Source organism: Dromiciops gliroides, chromosome X, assembly GCF_019393635.1.
Source record: "Dromiciops gliroides isolate mDroGli1 chromosome X, mDroGli1.pri, whole genome shotgun sequence".
NCBI classification, from domain to species: Eukaryota; Metazoa; Chordata; class Mammalia; order Microbiotheria; family Microbiotheriidae; genus Dromiciops; species Dromiciops gliroides.
In genome coordinates, this window is record NC_057867.1 from 32,306,878 (window position 1) to 32,331,768 (window position 24,891).

The 24,891-nt window shown below is 51.9% G+C and overlaps 1 protein-coding gene across 1 annotated transcript in view; it reads right to left on the minus strand.

Moving 5' to 3' along the window:
* The window catches only part of BGN (biglycan), a 29,909-nt gene extending 7,509 nt beyond the window's left edge, over positions 1-22,400 (minus strand). The window contains exons 1-4 of the mRNA XM_043974899.1: positions 22,206-22,400; positions 2,901-3,155; positions 1,810-1,922; positions 565-778 (exon numbers count right to left, since the gene is read on the minus strand). Of these exons, the coding sequence (XP_043830834.1) occupies positions 565-778; positions 1,810-1,922; positions 2,901-3,141 (568 nt within the window). The 5' untranslated portion in view covers positions 3,142-3,155; positions 22,206-22,400. The remainder of the gene's footprint in view (positions 1-564; positions 779-1,809; positions 1,923-2,900; positions 3,156-22,205) is intronic.
* Positions 22,401-24,891: the final 2,491 nt, after the last annotated feature.

Consider the following 24,891-nt stretch of genomic DNA (forward strand, 5'->3'; position numbering starts at 1 on the left):
AGAGTTCTTCCTTTACAAAGAACAGTTTTTTAATCTTGCCATATAGAGATAGAAGAAAAGTTAGAGAGAGAGAAGGGACAGAAGGGATTGGAGAGAGGGAGCAGTAGCAGCTACAGAGAGAGGAGACTTTCCAGGAGACCAACTCTAGGCCTTGTAGAGCTTTGATCTTTGATCTTTTTCTAGCTCCATGCTCAGCTTATGGAGAGAATCCAGAAGGGAGTGAATGAATGAGATTTATTGGAAGTATGGTGAATGCACTCCACTCTCACTTTTTCCTTTGTTTTATTGCCATATGCACTGGGCCCCATGGTTCATTACTAAGTGTTTCTCTTATCAATAAATTTTTCTTATAGATTAAAAAAAACCTTCATTGGTCACTCAGAAGCCTTATGCACACACATATCCTTGCCTCTAATGCTACTCAGACTCCCTATGACATTGCCCAGTTTGGGGGACATTTGAGTTTGGGCTGATACATTCTCTTTCCTTCATCAGATGAGCCCAAAATGACATGTTTGTGTGGGGGGGGGGCGGGGGGGGGAAGGGAGGTTAAGGGTTACTCACCAATGCAGTTCATGTTCTTGAGCCCACTGAACACTGCCTTGGACACCTTCCTGATCTTGTTGTCATGAATCCTCAGTTCTACCAGGGAGCTGGGCAGATTGGGTGGGATCTCTACCAGGTGATTCTTGGAGATATAAAGTTTCTGCAGCTTCCGAAGCGGGCTGAAGGCCTTCGGGTGGATTTTGGAGATCTTGTTATTCACCAGCACCAGAGCCTGAGACAAGGAAGAAGGATGAGAACCAGTAGGTCCCAGCCTCCTGGAGCCAGAGAGGCCCTCCGAGGCCAGCTTGCCCACCACACGCAAGGATTCCTTTTCCAACTTGGCCGACCACGGTTGGTCAGGTAGGTGGTCCGGCGTCAGCTGGAAACCCGCCAAGGAGGAAGGCCTTCCTCTTCCCGCCTCACTTCCTTCCCAAGTATACACCCGTCTACCCCTCTATCCTATCCCAAAGGCACCCGCCCTGGCAGGCCAATCTAAAACTCCGAGATCTGGGAGGCCTTTGATCCAAGCCTGACTCCGCCAACAACTTGCTACATGATCTCAGGCACGCCGCTGCCCCTCTCTAGGCCTCGGATGTTCCCTGGTCTCGATAGTGACTGCCCTCCCTGCTTCCCAGAGTTGGAAGGGCACTCGTGTGATAAAGTAGAATGTGTCACGTGACAAAGCGAACTAATGAACCCCAGAGATTTGAACCCAAACACAGGAGAGCACAATTTTATAACCTGGGTTTCCTCTGGCTCAGTCGTGAGCAGGCAGGGAGATCAGGCCAGCTCAGCTGTCAGACCAGCCAGGCTGGGAGAAAATAGCCCCTTAAAGGGGCTTTTCTTCGTGTTCCCTCCTCGGCCCTACACTTCAACGTTGGGATCAAGATGAAGTGATAAGGAAGAGGCAGCCGACCGGTACTCATGCCCCGTCCCCCCAGACACACATACAGGCATGCTACCTCCCACACAGGGTCAGAGCTCTGGAGCTGGAGGGGACCTCTGACATCGTCTAGTCCCCATTTCATGAAGGAGGAAACTGAGGCCTGGGGGAAGGGAAGGGACTTGCCCAAGGTCACACAGAGGCATCAGGGACAGGATTTGAACCCAGATCCTCTGCCTCCAGAGGCAGGCACAGCAAAGCACACACAGAGGTACTTAGATGCAGGCCGTGGGGGAGGAGCCCTCCCTTTCCTCTGCCTGCAGACCCAGAGAGCCTGGGTGGCACAGCCGGGCCTGCCCCAACAGGGCCCCCAGCCTTACGTAGAGATGCTGGAGCCCTTTGAAGTCGTCCTTCTTGAGTTCGGTGATGCCATTGTTCTGAAGGTCCAGGAGAGTGGTATCTGGAGAGATCTCCTTGGGGACTGTCTTTAGACCTGTGGGAAGAGCCCCCATCACATGGCTCACCTGCCCAAGGCCTGGGGACACCCACCTGGGAGACCCAGGCTATGGTGGCCAGAGCTGGGGGAGGGGGAGGGATTTGGGGGTGGGTACCCGAGTCCTAGTCCCAGAGCTGCCCCGAGAGACTCTGGGTAATCCTATCTCACCTCCTCTCTGGCCTCTGGCCCTCCATCCCCTCCCCCCAGCTGACATGAGGGTCTACAGAGATCACTGCTCTTCTCTCCCATATGTCTGCCCAGCCCAGGGCCCTTCTTGCTAGCCAGGCTAAGAGGTCCCCAGGACCAGGGTAGATGAATAAGTGAGGCCCCCTGGGAGGGGCAGGGAGGTGAGGGAAGGTGGCCACCTGAACTCTGTTCCTGGAGACCTTACTCACAGGCACAAATGGTAGTCCTTGCCTGGTAGCATGTGGCAGGGCCAGGACAGGCAAAGATGGATGGGATGGTGTGGGGGAGCCAGAGGCAGAATGGGGAAAACATAAGACTGAGCCTAGTTCATGCAAAAGGACTGCTCTGGCTGGAATGAAGGGTCCTATAGGGGAACTGGGGGAAATAAGGACAAAGAGGTAGGATGGAGTCATAACGTGGAGGGTCTTGAATACCAGGCAGAGGAAGGCAGGCAATGGTGAACCATGGAAGGCTCTTGAGCAGAGGAAGGCCAAGATCAGATCTGAGCTTTAGGAGGCTGAATCTGGTAGTCTGAGCAGGATAGATGAGAGAGAGAGAGAGAGAGAGAGAGAGAGAGAGAGAGAGAGAGAGAGAGAGAGAGAGAAGGAGTGTGGGGGAACAGGGGGAGGGAGGAGAGATAGTGGCAACAGATTAGAATTTGGCAAGACTTGATATAAGAAACAGTGGGGGGTTAATTTTTTGAAAGCCTGGAAATGTGTGGGCTTATTGTTTCCAGGGCTGGATCCTGCTCCGCTTTGCCATAGGCTCCCTCCCAGGGTAGCTTCTCACCTAGGTCTGAGCATTGGACCACGCGCAGGTGGCAGTGGCAGCCAAAGGGACACATGGCGCTGTAGGTGGGTGTGAGGGCATCCAGGTCAGGCAGGCCCGAGGTGGGGTCAGCTCCAGATGCCTCTTCATCATTGAGCATGGCCAGCCCATCATCCAAGGTGAAATCCCAGAAGCCTCTTTGCTCGAAGGGCAAAGCCTGGCTCAAGGCCAGCAGTGAGCTGAGAAGCCAGAGGCACATCATGGCTGAGGGTTTTCCTGATAAAGAGAGAGAGAGAGAGAGAGAGAGAGAGAGAGAGAGAGAGAGAGAGAGAGAGAGGTGTTGATGTTAAGGGGGTGCACATAGGGAGGTAGGAGAAAAGAGGGCTGGGGAGGTTGATCAGAGACTTGGAGGGGAAGTAACTTGGCCAAGGTCACACACTGGATGTTAGTCCCAGAGCAGGAAGGCACCTTGTTTTACAGAGGGGAAACCCGAGACCCAGGGAAGGGAAGGGACTTGCCCAAGGTCACTTGGTAGTAAGTAGCAGAGCTGGAATTCAAACTCAGGGTCTCTGCCTCCAAATTCCAATCCAGCTTAATTCCATTATACTTTGTATCTCTGTCCCAGGATTTGGCCTCTGTCCTCCAAATGGAGGCTGGACTGATGGAAGCAGACTCCAGAAAAGGTACCCCCCACCACCACCACCCCAGGCCTTGGAAGAGAACCTTGGAGGCAGGAAGCAGCCAGCTCTGTCAGATATGCCCCTCCAGCATCCCTTCCAAAGCCAGGACAAGACTTAATTAGGCATTTGCAATGCTTTCTTAATTAGCTATTCATCCCTGGGTCAAGCCTGGGGAGACAGGAGGGCCTCTCTGGACCCATTCCACATGCTTGAAACACAGTAGTTAGGGGCTGACTCACTCTGAAGAGTTGGCTTCGCTCACAGTGGGGCGTGGGGGGCTATGACGTGTTTGGGGGCGATGTTGGCAGCTTCTACCCGCCTAGGCTCTGAAAAGTCCCACGTGTAGCGGGTTAGGGGTGGCCCAGCCCTAGGGTACTTGTGAAGGGAGGGGAGGGAACCTTTTCCCAAACAACAGGGCCAGTGGAAATGGAACCAGGTTCTTGGCCCACCAATGGGCATGGGAGAGGGAATGGCCAAGCCTTCTGGGTGCTGGTGACACTGAACATAGGGCAGAGCTCTGAAGACAGAGAAATGGAGTCAAAATAAGGGACCCAGGGGCTTTCTAGGAGCACCTTGGGCAGCCAACGGTGGTGGTGGGGGAGCTGTGCTGGTGAATTAGAAAATCTTGTGATCATAAAAACCATAGAGTTGAGGTGACTGTCGGGACTCAAGTTGGAATCCCAGTTCTAACACTAATTCTCCGTGTGACCTTGGGCAAGTCACTTAATTCAATGGCTCCCAATTTCTTCATAGGAATACTGGAAGGGTTAAGGTTAGATGGCATGTTAAGGTCACTTAAGTTCAGTCAGTGGCACCCCCCCTTCCTCTCTCTGTTCCAAGGGGTCAATGCTTACTCTAAAAGTAGATGCTGAGCCCTGGTTGCCTTTGACCCAGGGTCCAAGGTTGAACACCTGGAGCCAGCCCTGTCTCTGCCCTGGACTAACTATGACTTTTGTCAAGTCATTTCCCCCACTAGGCCTCTGTTTTCCTTTATGTGAAATGGAGAGGTCAGACTTGACCTCCAAGGACTTCTCCCAGCTTGGCCCCTCTTTACTACAAGTTTCTGATAAGACGGGTTGACTTGAAGTCTTCCTGATTCTGTCTCCCCATTCTTCCCGCATCTCCCTAAGCTCCTTGTGGACTTCAAAGGGTTGAGGTTTGGGGACAGGGGTCCTGGCTTGCCAGGCTTGTGCTCTAGACAGCTTAGGGGCCAGAGCAGGGCAGGGCAACCCAGCAAAGACCCCCGGCTAGCTGGGGAGCAGCTCAAAGGGCAGAGAAGCTAAAAGATGCGATTCATCTTCACACCCCGCCATGGTAGCTCCCTTTCAGCTATTTCCTTTGCTTCTGCATCCTCCAGAGCATTTCGCTTATGTAACCTTAGGGATCCCCTCAGAATCCTGCCCTCTGCTCCCTGACCCCAGTTCACTGGAGGGGGCTGAGAATCAGAAGGCCTGGGGTTTAGTCCTAGCTCCGCCACTGACTCGCCATCTCGGACATATCCCTTCCCCTCTACTGGTCTCAGTTTCTTCATCTGTAAAATGAGTGGGTTGGGTCTCTTTGAATTCTCCCACTATGTGCCTTTCTGAGCTCCCAGGTTCCTCCAGCCTGGGTTATGACCACCTTCCTATCCTTGGCTGCCTGAGGCACCCATCACTGATCACCCCATGAGGATGAGAGACAAACAAACCCTTTCTGGTCCCCCCTCCCTCCTTTCCTCTCTCCCAACAGGCAGCCGGACAGAGCAGGGTTTGTTCTGAGGCCCAGGCTGCAGCTGCAGACAGGCTTGGAGGGTAGGAAAAACATTTCCAGCCGGTGGGACGTCAGCCGAGGTTGGCAGCTCTGCTGGAGGTGATTTTTGCTGAGGAGTAGTGGTACTCTGTCTGCCCATGCCAGGGCATTGCTCAACATCTCTCTCCCCAGAGCCTTTCTAGCCCCCTGGACCCCGCCTTTGTCTGGGCTACAATTCCAACTCCCCCCCCCCCCCAGGGTCAGGGTGGCTTCTATTACCTCCAGCCAGCTTTGAGTCATGGAAGTGGAGAATGTTGGTGCAGCCTGCAGAGAGGACTCTGGGACCACTTAGTCTAGCCCCTTCATGTACAGAGAAGGAAACCGAGACCCAGAAAAGGGAGGGGACATGCTTGAGATCACACACTCTCAGTTATGGCCAAACCAACCTTGGTTTTTCTCCCATCCATGTTACATTTCCCACCTCCCTGACTTTGCACACGCGGTCCCCCTTGTTGGGAATGCTCTCCTCTCCCTACTGTAAAATCCCTGCCTTTAGCTCCTCCAGGAGGCCTTACCTACCTCCTGCCCCGCCCCCCCCCCCCCACGCTCAGCCTGTGTTCCCTCTGGAAATTCCTTGTTAAGTATTTTGATTTGACTGCATCTTTTTTTTTTTATTTGACAGCATCTATGGCTATGTTCCATTCTCCCTGGTAGAACAGAGGCCCCTTGAGGGCAGACATTGTCTCTTTTGTTGTCTTTGTATGTGCAGAACCAAGCACAGTGCCCGGCAAAAGACAGGAGATGTTTAATTAGGGCTTGGAGTGTCTAACTGAAAGTCGCACATTGAGTTAGTGACAGTCAGGATGGAGGAGGACCCGACTGTCCCAACCTAGTCTCACACAGAAGAGGGGATCAGTGGTGGTTGAGCAACTCAATTAGTCTTTCTGGAGAGCTTTCTTCCTGCTTGACCTAGGCTTGGCAGCACCAGGCATGGTGGGGGGGGGGTCAAGGCCAGATCTCACCTAAGTTAAGGCTGTCTGGTAGACATACATGGTGATGGGAGCCTTTGGAAAGTCTCCTCCCCTCCCCACAGTCCTGAGGATCCTGACACTTGAGGGCCAGTCCAAGCTCCATTAGGGGAAACTGAGGCAGTTTCTGGCCTCATCGGGCTCAGCTCTTTTCCCTCTTGTAAAATAAAAATGTTTGAGGCAGTAAAAAGGCCCACAGATCAGCCACGCTCCTTGCCAGAGTATGACTCTCAGGATTTTCTGTGTGCCCTTGGACAGATCACCTTGCCTCTCTGGGTCTCAGTTTCCTCCCTTATAAAATAGGAAGAATATAAGTAGTCTCCTCTCCCTCCCAGAGCATCAAATGAGATGATGTGAAACCTCTTTGAAAAGTTGAGAACCTTGTTCAGACAGAAAAATTTCCATTCTTGGTTTGGATTTTGTCCAAAATCCAAGACCTCATAGTCCACAGCACAACCTGATTTCAGGTTTTCCTATTTCCTTCTCCATCCCCACCCCCACCTGTTTCTACCCCCATCCCCATCTCCAGCCCTGTCCTTTTCTCCATCCTCATCCCTGTCCCCATCCCCATCCCCATCCTTGTATCCAACCCCATCCCTATCTCCATCCCTGTCCCCATCCCCGTCCCCATCCCCATCCTTGTATCCAACCCCATCCCTATCCTTGTATCCAACCCCATCCCTATCTCCATCCCTGTCCCCATCCCCGTCCCCATCCCCATCCTTGTATCCAACCCCATCCCTATCTCCATCCCTGTCTCCAGCCCCATCCCCATCCCCATCCTTGTATCCAACCCCATCCCTATCTCCATCCCTGTCTCCATCCCTGTCTCCATCCCCATCCTTGTATCCAACCCCATCCCTATCTCCATCCCTGTCTCCATCCCCGTCCCCATCCCCATCCCCATCCTTGTATCCAACCCCATCCCTATCTCCATCCCTGTCTCCATCCCTGTCCCCATCCCCATCCTTGTATCCAACCCCATCCCTATCTCCATCCCTGTCTCCATCCCTGTCCCCATCCCCATCCTTGTATCCAACCCCATTCCTATCTCCATCCCTGTCTCCATCCCCGTCCCTGTCTCCATCCCCATCCTTGTATCCAACCCCATCCCTATCTCCATCCCTGTCTCCATCCCTGTCCCCATCCCCATCCTTGTATCCAACCCCATCCCTATCTCCATCCTTGCCACTCCCATCCCCATCCCCAGCCCATCCTCCTTGTCTTTCAGGGCTCAGTTTGAAATAAGGCTGGGGGCTGGGTCCCCTCCTTTCAGCCCTTATGCCAGACCACCTCAGGGCTTCTCTCCCCCTCATTGCCCCCATCCCCCCTGCCTTGGACCACACAAGTGTGCCTCATTCCTTCTGAATGAGTGAGGCCTGGCTTCTGAGTATTGGGGCAAGCACTATGGAAGACTCGGAAGCTGGGGAGTGTGTGTGTGTATGAATGAACTACAAGGGGATGGGAGGGCAAATGACCAAAGAGGGCAAAATTGAGCACTGAGATGTAAACCTCTTGTAAGCAGGAGTGCACCTAGTGTGAGAAGCCCAGCCCAGTAGGAGATGAGGACATGGAAAATCTATGTACCAAAGAGGAAGCCAGGAACCTAACCCAGCAAGGGAGAAAAGAGTCAGGAAATGTCAACCATTCAACATAACCTGCCATATGCACATAAGGCATCGTACTTGCCCTCATGGAGCTTACAGTTGTAAGACTATAAGTAATGTAAGAATGGGAGAATATCAGTACAGGCAGACTCCTGGGGGACCATCTAGTTCAAACCCTTCATTTTACAGATGAGGAAACTGAGGCTCAGGGAAGTCAAAGAACTATGTCAAGGGAACACATTGAGTTGATGGCAGAATAAGAAACTAGCTCTTAGCTCTCCCTCTCTCTCTCTCTCTCTCTCTCTCTCTCTCTCTCTCTCTCTCATGGGGCAATTGGGGTTAGGTGACTTTCCCAGGGTCATACAGCTAGTAAGTGTCAAGTATCTGAGGCCGGGTTTGAACTCAGGTCCTCTTGAATCCAGGGCCAGTGCTTTCTCCATTGCGTCACCTAGCTGCCCCCTAGATCTCTATTAAATAAGGGCTCTGAAGCCACTCTGAAGGAGTACATCAGAAAGGACATTGTATTTGAAGTTCAAGGTCCTGGGTTCAAATCTGGACTGTGCCCCTTCTTAGCTATGTAAGCTTGGGCAAGTCACTCTCCAGATCAGTTTCTTCATTAATAATACTAATAACAATGGGGCAGCTAGGTGGCGCTGCAGTGGATAGAGCACTGGCCCTGGATTCAGGAGGACCTGAGTTCAGGTGTGGCCTCAAACACTTGACACTTACTAGCTGTGTGACCCTGGGCAAGTCACTTAACCCTCATTGCCCTGCCTCCCAAAATAAAATAAAATAAAATAAATAATAATGATAAAAACCACCACCACCACCAATACAGGGCTTACTCTGTGCCAGGCACTATGCTAAGTGCTCTACAATGATCTTATTTGATCCTCACAATAATCCTGAGAGGGAGATGACATTATCCTCATTTTAAAAGGATAAGTTTGAACTAGATGACCTAGGAAATCCCTTCTAGCTCAAACTCTGTGTTCCTGCTGTGTTGTTGAGAGCTCAAAGGCTACCCAGAGAGAGAGGCTACAGATGGAGAAACCCAGAAAGGAGGGATGGGAAGAGAGAAAGAGAGAAGGGAGAGGGAAGGAGGAAGAGAGAGAGAGACGAGGGAGAGAGAAGGGAGGGGAGAGAGAGGGAGGGAGAAGAGGAAGAGAGAAGGAGAGGGAGAGAGAATGAGGGAGAGGGAAGGAGAGAGAGAGGAGGAGAAGAGAGACACAGAGACACAGAAAAAGATTGGAGGGGAGAGAGATGATGAGATATGGGGAGAAAGAGACAGAGATAGAAATAATGACAGACAGAGGAGGAAGAGGTAGAAGTGACAGAGAGATGTATGTAGAGAGTGAAGCAAAGACAGGGAGAGAAAAGTCTGAGAGAGAAGAGCAGAAAGAAAGAAACACAGAAAGACTAAGAGATGGAAAGAAAGGGAAGAGCCAACATCCAGGGCCATATGGGCCCTGCAGGCAGGAACCTGGTTAGTGGAGCCAGCTCTGGGCTAATGACAAGGCCTCTTTAATAGGCTCCAGTCCTGGAGTGGAATGGGAGCCTCTAATCCCCTGCTTTGCCCAGCCCCTCTAATAAGTAGCCTCTCCTTTGACAGTCTGTCCTATCCATTGGACTGTACCGCCTACAGCTGCCAGCTGGCCTGGGTGGGGTATGGGGGGGTGGAGGAACTGCCTTGGGGATCCCTCTCCATGCTGGGGACAGCCTTGCCAGGATGGGGGTGGGGTGGGGCAGATGGCTACAGTCAGAGCTGGCCTATTCCATGGGAAAACCATAGAAGCAAAGAATGTCAGAATTGGAACGGCTCTTTGAGGTTGTCTAAGGCCAGACTGAGGCCCAGAGATGGGAGCATCTCCCTTCTCTAATGCATCTACCACACAGCTGCTAAAATATTCTTCCTAATATACAAGTGTCATCATGTTACTTCAAGACTCTCCGCTGTTTGTCAAATAAAGTCTACACTTGGATCCTGGCATCCAAGACCCTCTTCTCATCCTGGTTCCAGACTATCTTTCTAGCTTTATCTCACTTCTCTTTTATGTACTGTGATCCAGTGAGACTCTCTGTATCCATTCTCATTCTGCCTCAGTGCCTTTTTTCATCTCATCCTCCACCTCTAAATGCTGAAATCCCTTCCTTCTTTCAAGGTCCAATCAGGTGCTGTCTCCTCCATGAGGCTTTCTCACAATCTCTCCCTGGTATTCCTTGGTATTTCTTCCTTTAAATCACCCTAATTAACATAGAAGCTCCTTGAGGCTGGGACCGACTTATCCTCCTTTCCTCTTTCTAAAGTGCCTAAAGTAGGTGCTCAATGAATATTTGTGGGATTGCTGAATTGCATTGATAAGAGACATCGTTACTAAGGCAGAACAAGCTAGAATTCTGGGTCAAATCTAATAAGATGACAATAGGGATAAATGTAAAGTCATACATGGGGGTTCAAAAAATCAACCTCATCCATACAAGATGGGGGAGCTACAGTTAGATGACTATTCATCTGAGTTCAATTTGATTTAATTCATCAAGTATTTATCGAATGAATGTCTACTATGTGCCAAATACTGTGCTCAGTGCTGGGGATTCCTTTTTTGTTTGTTTGTTTGTTTGTGGGGCAATGGGGGTTAAGTGACTTGCTCAAGGTCCCACAGCTAGTAAGTGTCAAGTATCTGAGGTCAAATTTGAACTCAGGTCCTCCTGAATCCAGGGCCACTGCTTTATCTACTGCACCACCTAGCTGCCCCAGTGCTGGGGATTCAAAGCCAAAAATAGACCCTGACCTCAAGGAGCTTATAGTCTACTACTAGGGGGAAACAATGCATACATAGACACATATATATCAAGTACTACAGAATTAAGTAGAAAGTGAGGGATGAGACAGAAAACATTAATAACCATGGAGGTTAGAAACAAGCTTCTGAGGTCCCCTTTAGTCTTGAGATTGTGTGAACCTCCCACATAGCATAGAGTGGCTCACATGAAATGAACCAAATGGATAAAGGGAAAGGCGTGACCACCATGCCACTCTCTGGAATGGGAGGTTAGAATAGCTGGGAAATTATACCTTCCTGCAATGCTGGTTTGCACAATTACAGGCAGAGTCCAGGAAAGATGGAAAGGGAGGCTGGGCCATTTGAAACATCAAGTTGGTTCTCTCCCTCCTAGAGGTAGGATTCTTGGATTCTTGGATTCTTGGTCCCAGAAAGGAGTTCCGTGATTCTGCTGTTTTTCATTTTATAATTCTAGGAGTCTATCATTCCCTAATTTTAGCATTCTATGATTTTGTCAGTCTCTTATTCTAGGGTTCCGAGATTCTGTTGTTCTTTGAATCTAGGATTTCATTATTCTCTTGATTCCCCAATTCTGTGATTCTGCTAATGCATGAGACAAGATTCCCTGATTCTAGAATTCCTAGAGGCTGGGCTTCAACACTGCAGGAACCAGGAGGAGGCAAGTACTGGCTTTTCTTGTGATGACTGTGAGCCTGTATACCCTGAGGCAGCTCTGTCTCTGGGGGCCTCAGCGGAAGCTCTGTCTGTCTCACCCTCCCACCTGGTCCACCTGGATGGCTAGAGACGATGACGGAGGTGGTCAGCCTGGCAGCCCACACAGGAAAATCTAACATGACACCCCGTACCGAGTGTTCACGGTCTAGCTGCTGGAGGAAAGAGGATAAGCTTACATGCTCCAGGCCCCCCAAGGAAGAGCTCACCAATGAAGATGGGCCCTTTTCCTCCCAGCTGTCTCCCTGTAACCTTGAGGAGTTATGCCAATGCCCAGAGGGGCAGGCCTTTCTCCTTTTAGCCAACAATATAGCTTATAAGGTAAATCTTGGTAAAGCAGATTCCATTTTCCTATCGACTTCCCTTATTTGTTTTGTCTGCCTTGGAAGAAAGAGTATTGGGCTCCATTCAACTTCTCTGGTCTTTTTTCCTTCTCCACCCCCACCCCTAAGTTTACACACACACACACACACACACACATGCCTTTAAGTCTCTCCCCATATGCCAAGTTCATTTCCACCTCTGCTGTCTACCTGTCGTGACTTCTCTGTCCATGTGTCTACCATTAGGCTTTCTTTGACTATCCCAACTCGCCCTCCTCTGTACCAAGTATCAGGCACCAAGGACACACCAGGTGCTTAATCAATGCATATTGAACCAACAAACATTTCCTCTGTGCCGTTGATGTCCAGGGTTCTTGTGATAGGACTGGGACTGGAATGGGGAGCAGTGGAGGCACAGTCTCCTACCTCACATCTAATATCTTGTCTTGCTCTCTGAAGTAGGAGTGAGGCCCACTGTGGGTTTCCCTGATGAGACAGGGAGCTCCCTGGAGGTAGGGCATGTATCTCCTTCCTCCCTGTTCATCCCCCTAGAATCTATGGTGTTGCACATGGGAGGTGCAAGTATTGTTGGTGAGTTAAGAAGATCTGAACCATGCCTCCCATACATGATCCTCTCAGAAGGGCCTATGATGGCGGTGGATCCTGGTACGTGCTGTGGAGTGGGCCTTCAACATGGATGAATTGCTCCCCTGCCTGGAATTTCCTAACACCACAGAAGCTCGCTCATTGTTGTAACGATTGGAATGACGCCACCTGCTGGAGACTTACTATAGAAGAGTTCCGCCCATGAAACGAAGGTCTTTGAGGGCAAGACCAGGAGTCTTTTTTTTGGCATCAGGAAGTGACTCGGGCTAGTGGGAGGAAGAAGGAAGAAACTGGGGCTCGGTCTCACGCTCTTTCCTCTGGACTCTGGTGGAGAGTGGAGCTAGAAATGTGCTCTCCCTTTAATAGATAGGAATCTAGGCCTTTCTCTCTCTCTTTACCAAATTCTTATTCTCCTTAATAAATGCTTAAAAGTCTAACTCTTGCTAAAGCTTCTAATTTATTGGCGACCACTCATTAGATATTTTAGACAGTTTAGCCAGAATTTTAGCCCTTAACATTGTCCTCACTACCTTTTCACCTGGAAATTGACACTAGGTAGTGCTGTGTCAATCCCATCTTCTCATCTCTCTCAATGCTAATATCTTCCTTCTGAATTAGCTCCAATCTACCCTGGCTCTAGCTTGCTGGTCTGTAGCTGTCTGCATGTTGTACCCCCCATTAGACTGTGAGCTTCTTGAGAGCCCACGCTGTCTTTTGCTCTCTTTGTACCTCTTAGCACAGTGCCTGACCCACAGTAGGAAATTAATCAATGTTTGTTGACTGACTGACAGAAGGTGCCATTATTTACCATGACTGGAAAATTCTTCTCCTTCCATGATAGAGTCTATTAAATGCACTGATTCTTCAAGTTGAGTTTTCTTAACATAGTTGGAGGGATACCTGCACTTAGGGCCTTGTTGGTCTATCCTCTTAGGTTCCTAAATCATGATGTTCTGCTACAGGAAGAACTAGAGAGGGAGGGCTGGAGTGGGCTGCTAAGGAATCATTTGTTATTAAGGGAAGCTTGCTTGGGACGGTTCACACTGGCGAGAGGCCCAGCTCAGTCTGGTGTGAGTCATCCTAGAGAGAACAGCTAAGTCTCTCCTTGGACAAAAATGTGACATAGACATATAGAGTTATAGAAGGAACCCTTAGAGAATAGTGAGTCCAATCCCCTATTTGATAGGTGAGGGGAAAGAAGCCAAGAGGGAAGTAGTTAAGTATTGCGGAAAGAGTTCTGCATTGGAAGGGTAAGGGTCTGAATCCAAGTTCTAGTTCTGATATTATGTGACCTTTGTCAAATCACTTAACTTGTCAAGGTCTCAGTTTCCCCATCTCTAACATAAAGGGGTTAGACCAGATGGTCCCCAAGAACCCTTCCAATTTTAAAGCCTTGGATTCTATGGCTTGCCCATGGCCACAGGGTAAGTTTGTGGCAGAATGAGGATAATAATTCAGGTGCCTTTATTCCCAGGGTAAACCTCAGGTCCCCTGATTCCCAAGTACTTAACCACTTCATGCATTCATCCATCCCTCTATGTATTGAATACAAAACACTGTACTTCTCAGGTACCTTAAAATCAACCAATCCATAAGTCCTCATTGAGTGTCTGGGCAATGAGTGTTAAGTGACTTGCCCAGGGTCACACAGCTAGTAAGTGTCAAGTGTTTGAGGCTAGATTTGAACTCAGGTCCTCCTGAATCCAGGGCTGGTGCTCTATCCACTGTACCACCAAGCTGCCCCCTTTCTTCCCTTTTTTTAAAGGGCCACCATCCAGAAGCATCTAGGCTGCTCATATCCCTACCAGAGAGCAGCCTAGGCCCTACTTTGATTCTTTTTTTTTGGGGGGGTGGGGCAATGAGGGTTAAGTGACTTGGCCAGGGTCTCACAGGTAGTAAGTGTCAAGTATCTGAGGTCCTCCTGAATCCAGGGCTATTGCTTTATCTACTGTGCCACCTAGCTGCCCCCTTTCCCCACTTAGATTCTTACTGGCCATCCCTGGCCCCTCCAAAGCATCCCCTGAAGCATCTCAGGTGCCCTGCCTGGCTTTGAGGAGGGCAAGTCCAGGCCAAAGCTTCCAAATCGACCAACCATCTCATCTGTTTCAGAGAGAACTTTTCTGTCCCTTCAGGCCATGGCCAAGCCTAGGCATCAACCTTTGAATACCCTTCCCCTTCCTCCCTTCAAATGCTTCCATTACATTCCAGACCCATGTAGTAGCTGAACCAATGTTGCCACAATATGGAGCCCATCAGTGGCATGGAGATGCCTGGGTGCCAGGAGGACCCCATGATCAGTTTCCACACTGCCAGCCCTAGTTCTGGCCCTCAGACTTGCTCCTGAATGGAGATGGGGGGTTGGGTGTATGGGGGGGAAGGGACCCACTTGAGGTTTCCACCAGCCATCTCTGTGCCCTTGTATTCCCCTCACCCCTGATCCCCTCCCCCTCTTCTCCAGGATCTCAGGGAAGAACGGAGTCACAGGTGTTTTGGCTGGGGTAAGACTCAGCTCTCATTAGTGTGTCTGGGAATGCTGTCTAGGGGGTGGGGAGGGGGGCCTGGGAGTGGGCCAAGTGAGTCGTTTAACTCTTCCCCCCTTGGTGGGCCCTGCCCTCCAAACATGCTGGCCTTCTTTCCACAGCTGTCAGGGTTTTAAAAGGTAGGGAGGTGGAAAGGGAAGGCCCAACTGGGCCCACAATGGGAGGGCACACAAGTCACACTTTCCCTTCTGTGACTTTTTTTTTCCATCTGGAGGCCCGGGTATGGGGCTGGCCAGAGCCAGGTTTGGCTAGTGCTGGGACCTGCTGGAGACAGGACAGATTAAGGCTGCATTTCAGCCTCTTTTGATGGTTTCTCCACTCCCTCTCCACCTCTTCAAGGCTAGACCCTGGGGCACATGGATGTGTGAGCATCCAGACATCTGGCTGCCCATTGGCTTGGGCTGGAGAGACAGGGAGGAAGTCTGGTCCAAGGTAAGCAACAGGCAGACTTCAGCAGCCTGGCAGAGGCTGGGGGCAGGAGAGGACTCAGACTCCCAAACCAGATTCCAGCTAGTGGTCCTAAATGTAGAGGGCACCTCCTTTGCCTCTCTACCCACCATCATCTTTCTGGCCCTTGGCTTTCTGTTGGGAGAGTAACTCTGGATGACCATTAACCAACCAAGCAAGCAAGAGTCCTATTCTTATGGAAAGATATCCAGACTCTTGCATTGGCAGGCCATTTCATGGATGGGCAAGCAAAGTCTGCTGCTTCCCACCCCAGGCTAAGTTTGGAAGACTTTTTATCCCTCCCAACCCTACCAGTCTTTCTTCCATTTTCCCTTCATTCTTCCTCTCCTTCCTTCTCTCTTTCCCTCTCTCCTTGCCTAAGCTTCCTCAACCATGCTGCTCTGCACCTATCATTAGGCTTCAGTTTCTTTCTCTATAAAATGGTGTTGAATTCTGAGGTCCCTTTGCAGCTCTCAATTTAGGAGCCCATGATCCTATGTCAGCTAATGGTCTTTTGAGTGATACCCATTGTGAGGGCTTTAGGGGTTGACTAAAGAGAGAGGCCCAAAGTAGTGTCCCAGGTGGTGATGTCCTGGGGGAGTGGGCCAAAGTATGGAGGCAGGAACAAGAACAGGAGAGGAGAGGAGAAGAGAGAGACAGAGAGACAGAGAGACAGAGAGACAGAGAGAGACAGAGACAGAGAGGGAGAGACAGAGAGGGAGACAGAGACAGACGGAGAGAGAGAGGGAGGAAGGGGGGGGAGACAGAGGGAGGGACAGAGAGACAGAGGGAGGAAGGGTGGGGAGGAGAGAGAAGAGGAGGAGGAAGGGAGAGACAGAGAGGGAGAAATAGACAGAGACAGAGACAGAGAGACAGGCAGAGGCAGAGAGAGAGAGGGGGAGAGGGAGAAAGAGAGAGAGGGAGGGAGAGAGAGGGGGAGAGGGAGAAAGAGAGAGAGGGAGGGAGAGAGAGGGAGGGGGAGGGAGAGAGGGAGAGAGGGAGAGACATAGAGACAGAGACAGAGACAGAGAGACAGAAACAGAGAGAGGAAGGGAGGGAGGGGAGGGAGAGAAAGGGGAAAAAGAGAGATGGAGAGGGAGAGGGAGAGATGGAGAGAGGAAGAGACAGAGACAGACAAAAAGAGAGGGACAGAGGGACAAACACAGAGCCAGAGAGAGAGGGAAGGAGGGAGGGAGAGACAGAGGGAGGAAGGGAGGGGGAGAGAGAGAAGAGGAGGAGGAAGGGAGAGGAGAGGAGGGAGAGAGAGGGAGAGGGAGGGAAGGAGGGAAGGGAGAGGAGAGGGAGAAAAAGAGAGAGAGAGAGAGAGAGAGAGAGAGAGAGAGAGAGAGAGAGAGAGAGAGAGAGAGAGAGAGTTGGGGGTGGTGTTTGGGTCAGTGAAGAGATAATGAGAGGAGAACAGAAGGTGTCTGGGGAATAGGCTAGGCCTATCGAGGTTGGGTGGGCCTGTCTCTAGAGGCCATTCTCCACCTTTTCCTCAAAGAGACAACCTGCTTTGCTTTTAGCTCAGGGAAAGACCTCAGGCCTATTAAGTGTGGCTCTCTGGGGACTCCAGCATGTCCAGGTCCAGAGGGGAATGATCTGCAGGCCACACCCGGAGGTTCTGGGGACAGCTCCAGATCCCTGGGCCCCCCACCCCAACCTTTCCAAGCCTGGCAGCCTCCCTCAGCTGGGAGTTTGACTCAGGCAACATGAGTTCAGCCCAGAAAGGACTGAGCAAAGGAAATGGCCCTGGTGACGAGGTGCCCTGGGAACTGTGAGCTGATTATGGAGGCAGATGTTCACTAAAGTTAGAATCCGAAAGCTGTGCCTTGGAACCTTGTTCCTTTCTAGGTATTTGAAAGAAAATGCCAACTTGCACTAAATGGAGAAAAAGCTGGTTTTCAGTGGTGGAATATGCAGAGTGGCTCCTAGGGGTGGGGTGGTGCTGGGCAGGCCCTGGATCAGGGAGGGGGAACCCAGAATGGAGAGAGTGGGGGCACTGACCCCTCCCTCTTTGAGGCTTCCCCTCATCCTCCCAATGGCCTCTGCTCCAATGACTTGATCACCCACCTCAGGTGCTGCTTTTGATCAAAGGCTTTCCTGACCCCCCCCCCACCTTAGCCATCAGTGGGCTCTCCCTCCCTCTTCCCACTACCCTGCATTGACTTATGGTCTCTTAGATCTCGGGCTGGAAAGTCATCTAGTTCGACCTCATTTTATAGAGAGGAAAACTGAGGCCTGGGGAGAGGAAGGGACTGGCCCAACTGACCTCACATCAGATCCTAGATCTAGGGCTGGGAGCAACCAGGCTCAGAGGCCCCCTACTCTGTCCCTCCCCCCTTATTTTTTTTTTAAGTGAGGCAATTGGGGTTAAGTGACTTGCCCAGGGTCACACAGCTAGTACGTGTTAAGTGTCTGAGGCTGGATTTGAACTCAGGTACTCCTGACTCCAGGGCCCGTGCTTTATCCACTGCGCCATCTAGCTGCCCCCCTCCCCCCTTATTTTACAGATGGGGAAACTGAGGCCCTAAGAGATGACGATGGAGCTGGAATGGACCACAGCGGCCACCTGGTCCAATTTCCTCATTTCATAGGTGAGAGAATGGAAACCCAGGGAAGTAGACTATCTGGCCTGGGCCAGAGGGAGGATTCTCTCTGCTCTGTTGTTGGGTTCCTGTAGCCCTGAGCCCACCCCTGGCTTCACTTCAGGACACTGGTTAGTGGAAGAGGGTCTTAGGAGCCACTGTCCAGGAAGGTACACACTTGGAAAAGTATGTGGTCACTTCATCTACCCCTCTCTCCTATTTAAAGAGTCCCCCTCCCCATCCCTTATCTTTGATGTTTGGCAGGCTGGAAAGGCAGAGCCCTGCTTGGAGATCCATCCGGGGCCTGGAGGGAAAGCCCAGAGGGTCTTGGGAAGCCTTGTAGACACAGCTTGTATAATATAAGGCCAGCCTATAGCCCTAGGCTCATAGCCCCCAAGATCCTCAGGGATGATCACCTGCTTAAGCCCCTGGGTTTAACACTTAGACTTGTCCCAAGAGGGGAGAGGAGGGGAAAGGGAGGTAGAGACCAAAGGGGAGGGGAGAGAGTGGCTGGTTAGTTTGGCGAGCTTGTCTGCAAGCTTGTTTCATGGCATTGAGCAAGGGTGGAGAGGGGGATAGCTGCTGCTCACCCAGGCCAGCGACTGGCTTAAACGAAAGCAGATGAGACCGTTGGACCAGAAGAGAAAACTTCTAGCCTGTGCAGGGAATGAGGAGCTGAAGGAGTGCCCAGTCTTCTCCTTCCATCAGGAAGCCATCTCTGAGCACGCCTGTGTCCTTGTGGTCCAAGGCCCCGGACTGAGATGTTGGATCTCGATGGGGTCCTGCTCTGGCCATCCCCGACCACCCCGAGTCCTTTGACACAAGGAGCAATCCCTAAGAGTGTGGTTGACTCAGTGCAGATCCCCACCCTGTCTGCTGGAGAAGCTTCTCAGAGCATGTGCCTCAATAGCCAAATGGAGAGCATGCCCCAAAGGCTGCTGGGAGCTGTGGGTTCGAGGAGTCTGGGCTCTCTCTGAGCACTGGGGGTGGGGTGGGAGGTGGAGGGCTGGCAACACGAGCTTCTCCAGCTTGCCACCTCAGCAGAGCCTCCGCCAGGTTCCCCCAGCCTCAGGCTGCTGGGTCCAGGCCAGGGCCTGGCAGGCGGCCCCTTGCTGGGGAGCTTGGCATCATGGAGCCCTACTCCTTAGCCCACTGGCCCACCTAAGGGGACTGACTGGACCAAGGACTCTGGTGTTCCCTAATGATTGGTGGGACACACGTGCAACCCCACCCCAGATATAGATACACACATTTTTTTCTTCTTACTCTCCTTCCAAAGTTGGGCTGAGGCGCTCCCCTGCCCTCCCCTCTCCTCTCCCTTACCTGTGAATCCTCATTTACAAGGTAGATATATTCTAGTTTGCCCTTCTGTGACCCTGGCTTCCCTAATGAATGCAAGAGAATGACAGAGGAATCGGGTCCTTTGGGGAGCCAAGGGATTCGCCAAGTAAAGTGTCGGGGGTCCAGGAAGATCAATCAGGAAGGATATGAAGGCTGAGTGAGGCTGGCTGGGCCTTGCTCTCCATATGAACTGAGAGTACCTTGGGCCTCACCTGGGTGAGGTGGAAGGGACCAGGGACAGGGCATGGGGATGAGCCCTGCTTAGCCTGAGAAGCCTCCATTCACCTCTCCCAACATCTCAATGACCACTGAGTCAGCCAGTTCCGCCTGCATGGGCACTTTGGGGAAAGGCTCTCATTTTCTGGGGACCCATCACACATCTCATCTGGCTCACCAGCTCACTTTGGATCTCTGGCCCTTAGCTGTTTGTTACCTCTGGGGTGAGGCCTATCTCCTCAGCCATACTGGGAACTCCCAGAGGGCTAGGCCTCCTCCTTCCCTAGGGACCTCAAGAAGAGCTGAGCCAGGGCTGGGACCTTGTCTTCAGCCACATTATATTGAATTGATGGACATTTGCCATTGAGGGGCCCTGGATGGTACTTCTAGTGGAGAGGGAGGCCCCTGAGCTCTCAGCCCTCCTGGGAGGGGCCCCAGAACAGAGCTCCTGCAGCCTTTCCCAGCACCAGCCCTCCCCTTCTCATCCTAGAGAACCTTGGAGGCCTGCAGGCAGCTGTATCTTGGCTCAGTTCAGACTGGTCCCCTCTCCCCTCCCATGTAGAGAAGCCCCAGCCAGACTGACCCATGAGGCAGCCAGGAGAACTGGCAGCCTCTTGGAAGAAGCCTTCCAATTCACCCCCCTCCCTTTGCACTGGTCAGAGGGGGATGGAGACACTGAGGCTCAGAAACAGGCGGGTCCTCCCCAATCCCTGGGAGGACTCTCAAGGCCAAGGGCAGAGCTGGCAAAATGGCACAGACCCGCAGCATAGCTTCATCTCTCCGTGCCCAGCCCCCCTCTGGAGCCTGAAGTCCCCCAACCCCACCCCTGTTTCCTCCCTCCATTGCTGTAGCCTCTTAGGAAAAAACTTGGTAGGTTTATTCCCACGAAAGGGTAAGGGTGATATGGCTTAAGGTATGTGTGTGTATGTGTGTGGGGTGACTGGGCAGAAAGAAGGGCAGTGTACTTCCTAACAGGGAAGTGTTCATGCAAAAGAATGACTCTCTAATGGTGGACCTCAGGTAGGACAATAATTTGGGTGAGAGAGGGGGGCTATATTTGTTTCATCCTTCAAAAGTGGCCCCTTGCCTTGCTTTTGTAATGACACCCTTCCAGGTGGCCCTAGAAGGGAAATCCATCCCTCTCCCCAGATGAGGGGTCCAAGAAGCTTCCTGGGAGAAAGGCTAGGTGTCATTGAGCAGTGTGAGCTAAGAGTCTGAGAAACTTTCCACTGTTAGGGCTCTGGAGACAGGGAGAAAAAGGGAGATGAGAAGAGCCAAAGAGGGAGAAGAAAGGAGGAAGAAGAAAAAGGGAGTGAGAGAAGGAGAGAGAGGCATATATTTAGAGACAGAGAAAGGGAGGGGGGAGAGAGAGACAGACAGAAAAAGGGAGGGAGAGACAGAGAAAGGAAGGAAAGGAGGGAGACAGAGACAGAGAAAGTGAGGGAGACATTGACAGAGAAAGTGAGGGAGACAGAGAAAGGGAGGGAGACAGAAAAAGGGAGAGAGAGACAGAGAAAGAAAGGGAGGGAGGGAGAGACAGAGAGAAAGGAAGAGAGGGATACAGAGACAGAGATAGGGAGGGAGGGAGGGAGAGACCGACAGAGAGAAAGGAAGAGAGGGAGACAGAGAAAGAGATAGGGAGGGAGGGAGGGAGGGAGAGACAGAAACAGAAAGGGACAGAAAGGGAGGAGGAAGAGACACTGAGAGACAGAGAAAGTGAAGGAGAGGAGACACAGAGAGAGACAGAAAGGGAGGGAAGGAGGGACAGAGACAGGGAGGGAGGGAGACCAAGACAGAGACAGAGAAAAGGAGGGGAAGGAGGGAGACTCAGAGAGAGACAGAAAGAGAGAGATGGAGAGAGACAGAGACTGAGAGACAGAAAAAGGGAGGGAGAGACAGAGATAGAGAGAGACAGAGAGGAAAGAAATAAGAGCGGGAAACTAACGAAAAAGGAAAGACTAGGAAAAGAAAGCTCTAGATGGCCAACCTTCTCATTTTACAGATAAGGAAACTGAGGCACAGGGAGATCAAGTGACTTCCCCAAGGTGACATAGGTAGTAAGAGTTAGAGGAGGCATTTGAACTTCAGAGCCAAAGAGAAGAAAGACAAGAAAAAGGGAAAGGGGAAAGAGAGGATGCTACAGAGACGGGGGGAGGGGGGAGTGAAGAGGAGTTGGGGAAGAATGAAAGGAGAAGGAGGCAAAGGAAGATAGGAAGAAAAAAGAGGAGAGAGAGAGAGAGAGAGAGAGAGAGAGAGAGAGAGAGAGAGAGAGAGAGCGAGGGAGCAGGGGAGAGAAAGGCTAGAAGCAGAAGGCCAAGCCCATCTTGTTCTCCCGTCTGAAGTCAGTGCCCCGAGCTAGTCCCGCAGAGCGGGCTGCCAAGTGCCGCCAATGAGCCCGGCACATTTCTCATTTCCGAGAGAGCGCAAGGCAAGGCAGAGAGCTCGGGGAGCGAGCCAGCCGCTGGCTGGCCTTGGGCTAGCGGAGGAGCAGTTCGCCCGCTGGACCAGGAGGAATCCAGCCAGCCTGGATGGTCTGCACAGACGGGGCGGGCCAGGCCCGGGAAGTTCCCAGGCAGGGGTCCCTTCTGTCCCCGGGGGGTTCGCTCAGCCCGGGCAGCAGCATTCCCAGGTAGCCCCTGGCCCAGAGTGCTCAGTTCAGCCCAGGGCAGCCCAGCCCAGCCCCCAGGGCTCCCACATGCAGAAACCCTACCTGGGGAGCTTCGCTCGTGTCTGCTCCCTCTGCTTGGCTCGCTCTCTGGGTGGCTCGGAGCCCCTCTCTCTCCCACCCTCTTCTGCTGCCCGGGCTCCGGAGGGCGGGGGCTGCTGCTGCTGCTCCTGCTGCTGCTGCTGTTGCTGCTGCTGCTGTTGACTCCTGGGCAGGTCGCTGAGAGAGGGAGGCAGAGCCGGCAGGACGAGGGCTAAACCCCTAGCAGCTGGGGGGGGGGGAGTGGAGGGAGGAGGAGGCAGGGAAGAAGGAGGAGAGGAGGGGAGAGAAAGGGGAGGGGGAGGAGGGAGGAGGAAGGGGGAAGGGGGGGTGGAGAGAGGCAAGACAGGGGAGAAAAGAGATGGAGGGAAGGCTGCCCAGTTAGTTATCCTGGAAGATTCCAACCAAAGGAAGAATTTCCTTCCAAGATAGAAGTACTAGTTGTGTCTCCCCCCCCCCCAGGCCTACAAGCACCCGGCCCAATATGCATATGCACAGCTACACAATCCCAAACACACACTCCGCGTCCCCTCCCCCAGCCCCACTCGCCACACCGTTGCCCACCCCCTCCCAACTCATATTCAGCCAAAGACCTACCAGCCCTTGGCAGACCAGCTATCCTGAGCCTCTCTGGCAAAGCAAAGGGGCTCTGAGCTGCCCTGCTGTCCATGAGTGGAAGCCTGGGTCTTTTATCTAGGCTTTCCTTCCAGGCTATCTCGACTTCAAGAGTGGCCACCAGCCCCAGTCCCTTCCAGGCTGGCTTCTCCGTCCTCCCCCAACCATACCTAGTGAGCTCCTCACCATCAGGCCCCGCGGCAGACCGTGGTCACAGCCGCTGCCCCCAGTGGCCACACGATTTGCCCCCAAATCTCTGCATCCCCTATTTCCATCTAAGCAGTGGCCACAAGTTTGGAAAACTCAGGGTGCCTATGGGTCTCCTCCCCCAATGGCTTCCCAGTTACCTCCTCTTCAGGACACAAAATACTCAATAACTCCTCTGCCTCACAGGCTTTCAAGGTAGGAGGAGGGACCTAATTCCCCTCCCCTCTTACTTTACGAGGAGCACCTTTACTCTAGGCCCCCAAGACAACAGCAATAACAAAAGCTCACATTTATACAGTGCCACAGTCTGCAACAAGCACCCCGGGAGCTGGAGAGTCTACACATTTTACAGATGAGGAAACTGAGGCTTCCTCTGAGAGATAAAGTCTCTGTCACACAGTTTAGTAGGTGACAAAGCTAAGGCATCGGGTCATCTGACTTCAGCCACAGCACTGTGGGCATTGCCACAAAGGTGCAGGACTTACTCCTTCCCAAAGCCTTTTCCTTTTCTGACTTCATCTTATCTTCACTCCACCCCTACTAGGCAGTAGGCTCGATCTATTTTATCACCATTTTGCTGAGAAGAACATTCTGAGGCCCCAAGAGAGGAAGTGACTCGCCCAAGGTCACATGGGGAGTTTGTGCCAGAACTTGGACACCTGGGCATCTCAGGGTCCACTCAGCACTTTTCCCACTGTACCCTCAATTGCTTGGACTGGAGGCTTAGGTGAGTAAAACTCCACTGTGGATTAGGGGCCTGGCAGGACATGTTCCTTCAAAGGATCAGATGATCAGAGTTGCTCTCCTTTCCTCAGTCTTTCTCGTCCCTCCCTTTTCTCCCAACTGCTAGGATAGGGATGACTGGGTCCTTGCCCTAAAAAGGGGAAGAATCCATCCCATCTTCCCATTGTCACCCTATGGCCTATTGCACAATGGGCCACAGCTGGCATCTGGCCAGGGGAGCTTGCCCAAGATTTGAGTATTGCACCAAATTGTGGTCTGGGAGCTCTAGACAGGACTCTTAGAAAAACGGGGATTGGGAAAAGGCAGAGAGAGAGAGAGAGAGAGAGAGAGAGAGAGAGAGAGAGAGAGAGAGAGAGAGAGAGAGAGAGATTTTGTGTGTGTGTGTGTGTGTGTGTGTGTGTGTGTGTGACAGACAGACAGATACAGTGACATAGAGAGACAGAAATAGACAAGAGAGAAAGAGAGAGCCAGACAGATGGACAGAGAAAGATAGAGAAAGACAAACAGAGACACGGAGAGAAAGTGATGGAGATGGAGAGACAGGCAGATACAAAGAGACAGAGACAAAGAGACACAGAGAGCTAGACAGATGGACAAAGATAGAGACACAGAGACAGAGACAGAGACAGAGACACGCACACAGAGGCGGAGAGTGCCTACAAAACACAGCTGAAGACATCTCAGAACTGGAAGGGGGCTGGCTGCCCTGTCCAAACCAGCATAGCCCCAAATGGGTCATCCAGCCTTTGTCCAAAGCCCTCCGGTGCGGTAGGGGGTGGGCATCCTCCCCAGGAAACCCATTCCCCTATAGCACAGCCTCAGGCTGCCTCTTTGTAGTTTTCCTATGCTGACCCACACTGAACACATCTAACTCTTCTTCCCCAGGATGGCCTCCCTGCATGGCAGCTCGTGTCCCCATGAGACTTTTTCTACAAGCTATTCATGTCCTTCCTAAAGTTCAACTGCCCAAATTGACCCCACTAACTCCAAATGTAGCCTGATCAAGGCAGAGGACAGAAGGCCTGCCACCTCCCTACTTAGTCCTGGGGACTGTGCTTTCTCTTAAGGCAGTTTGCGATGGCTTGGCTGCCCTACTCAACTGGTGGCTTGCATTGAACTTGCCACC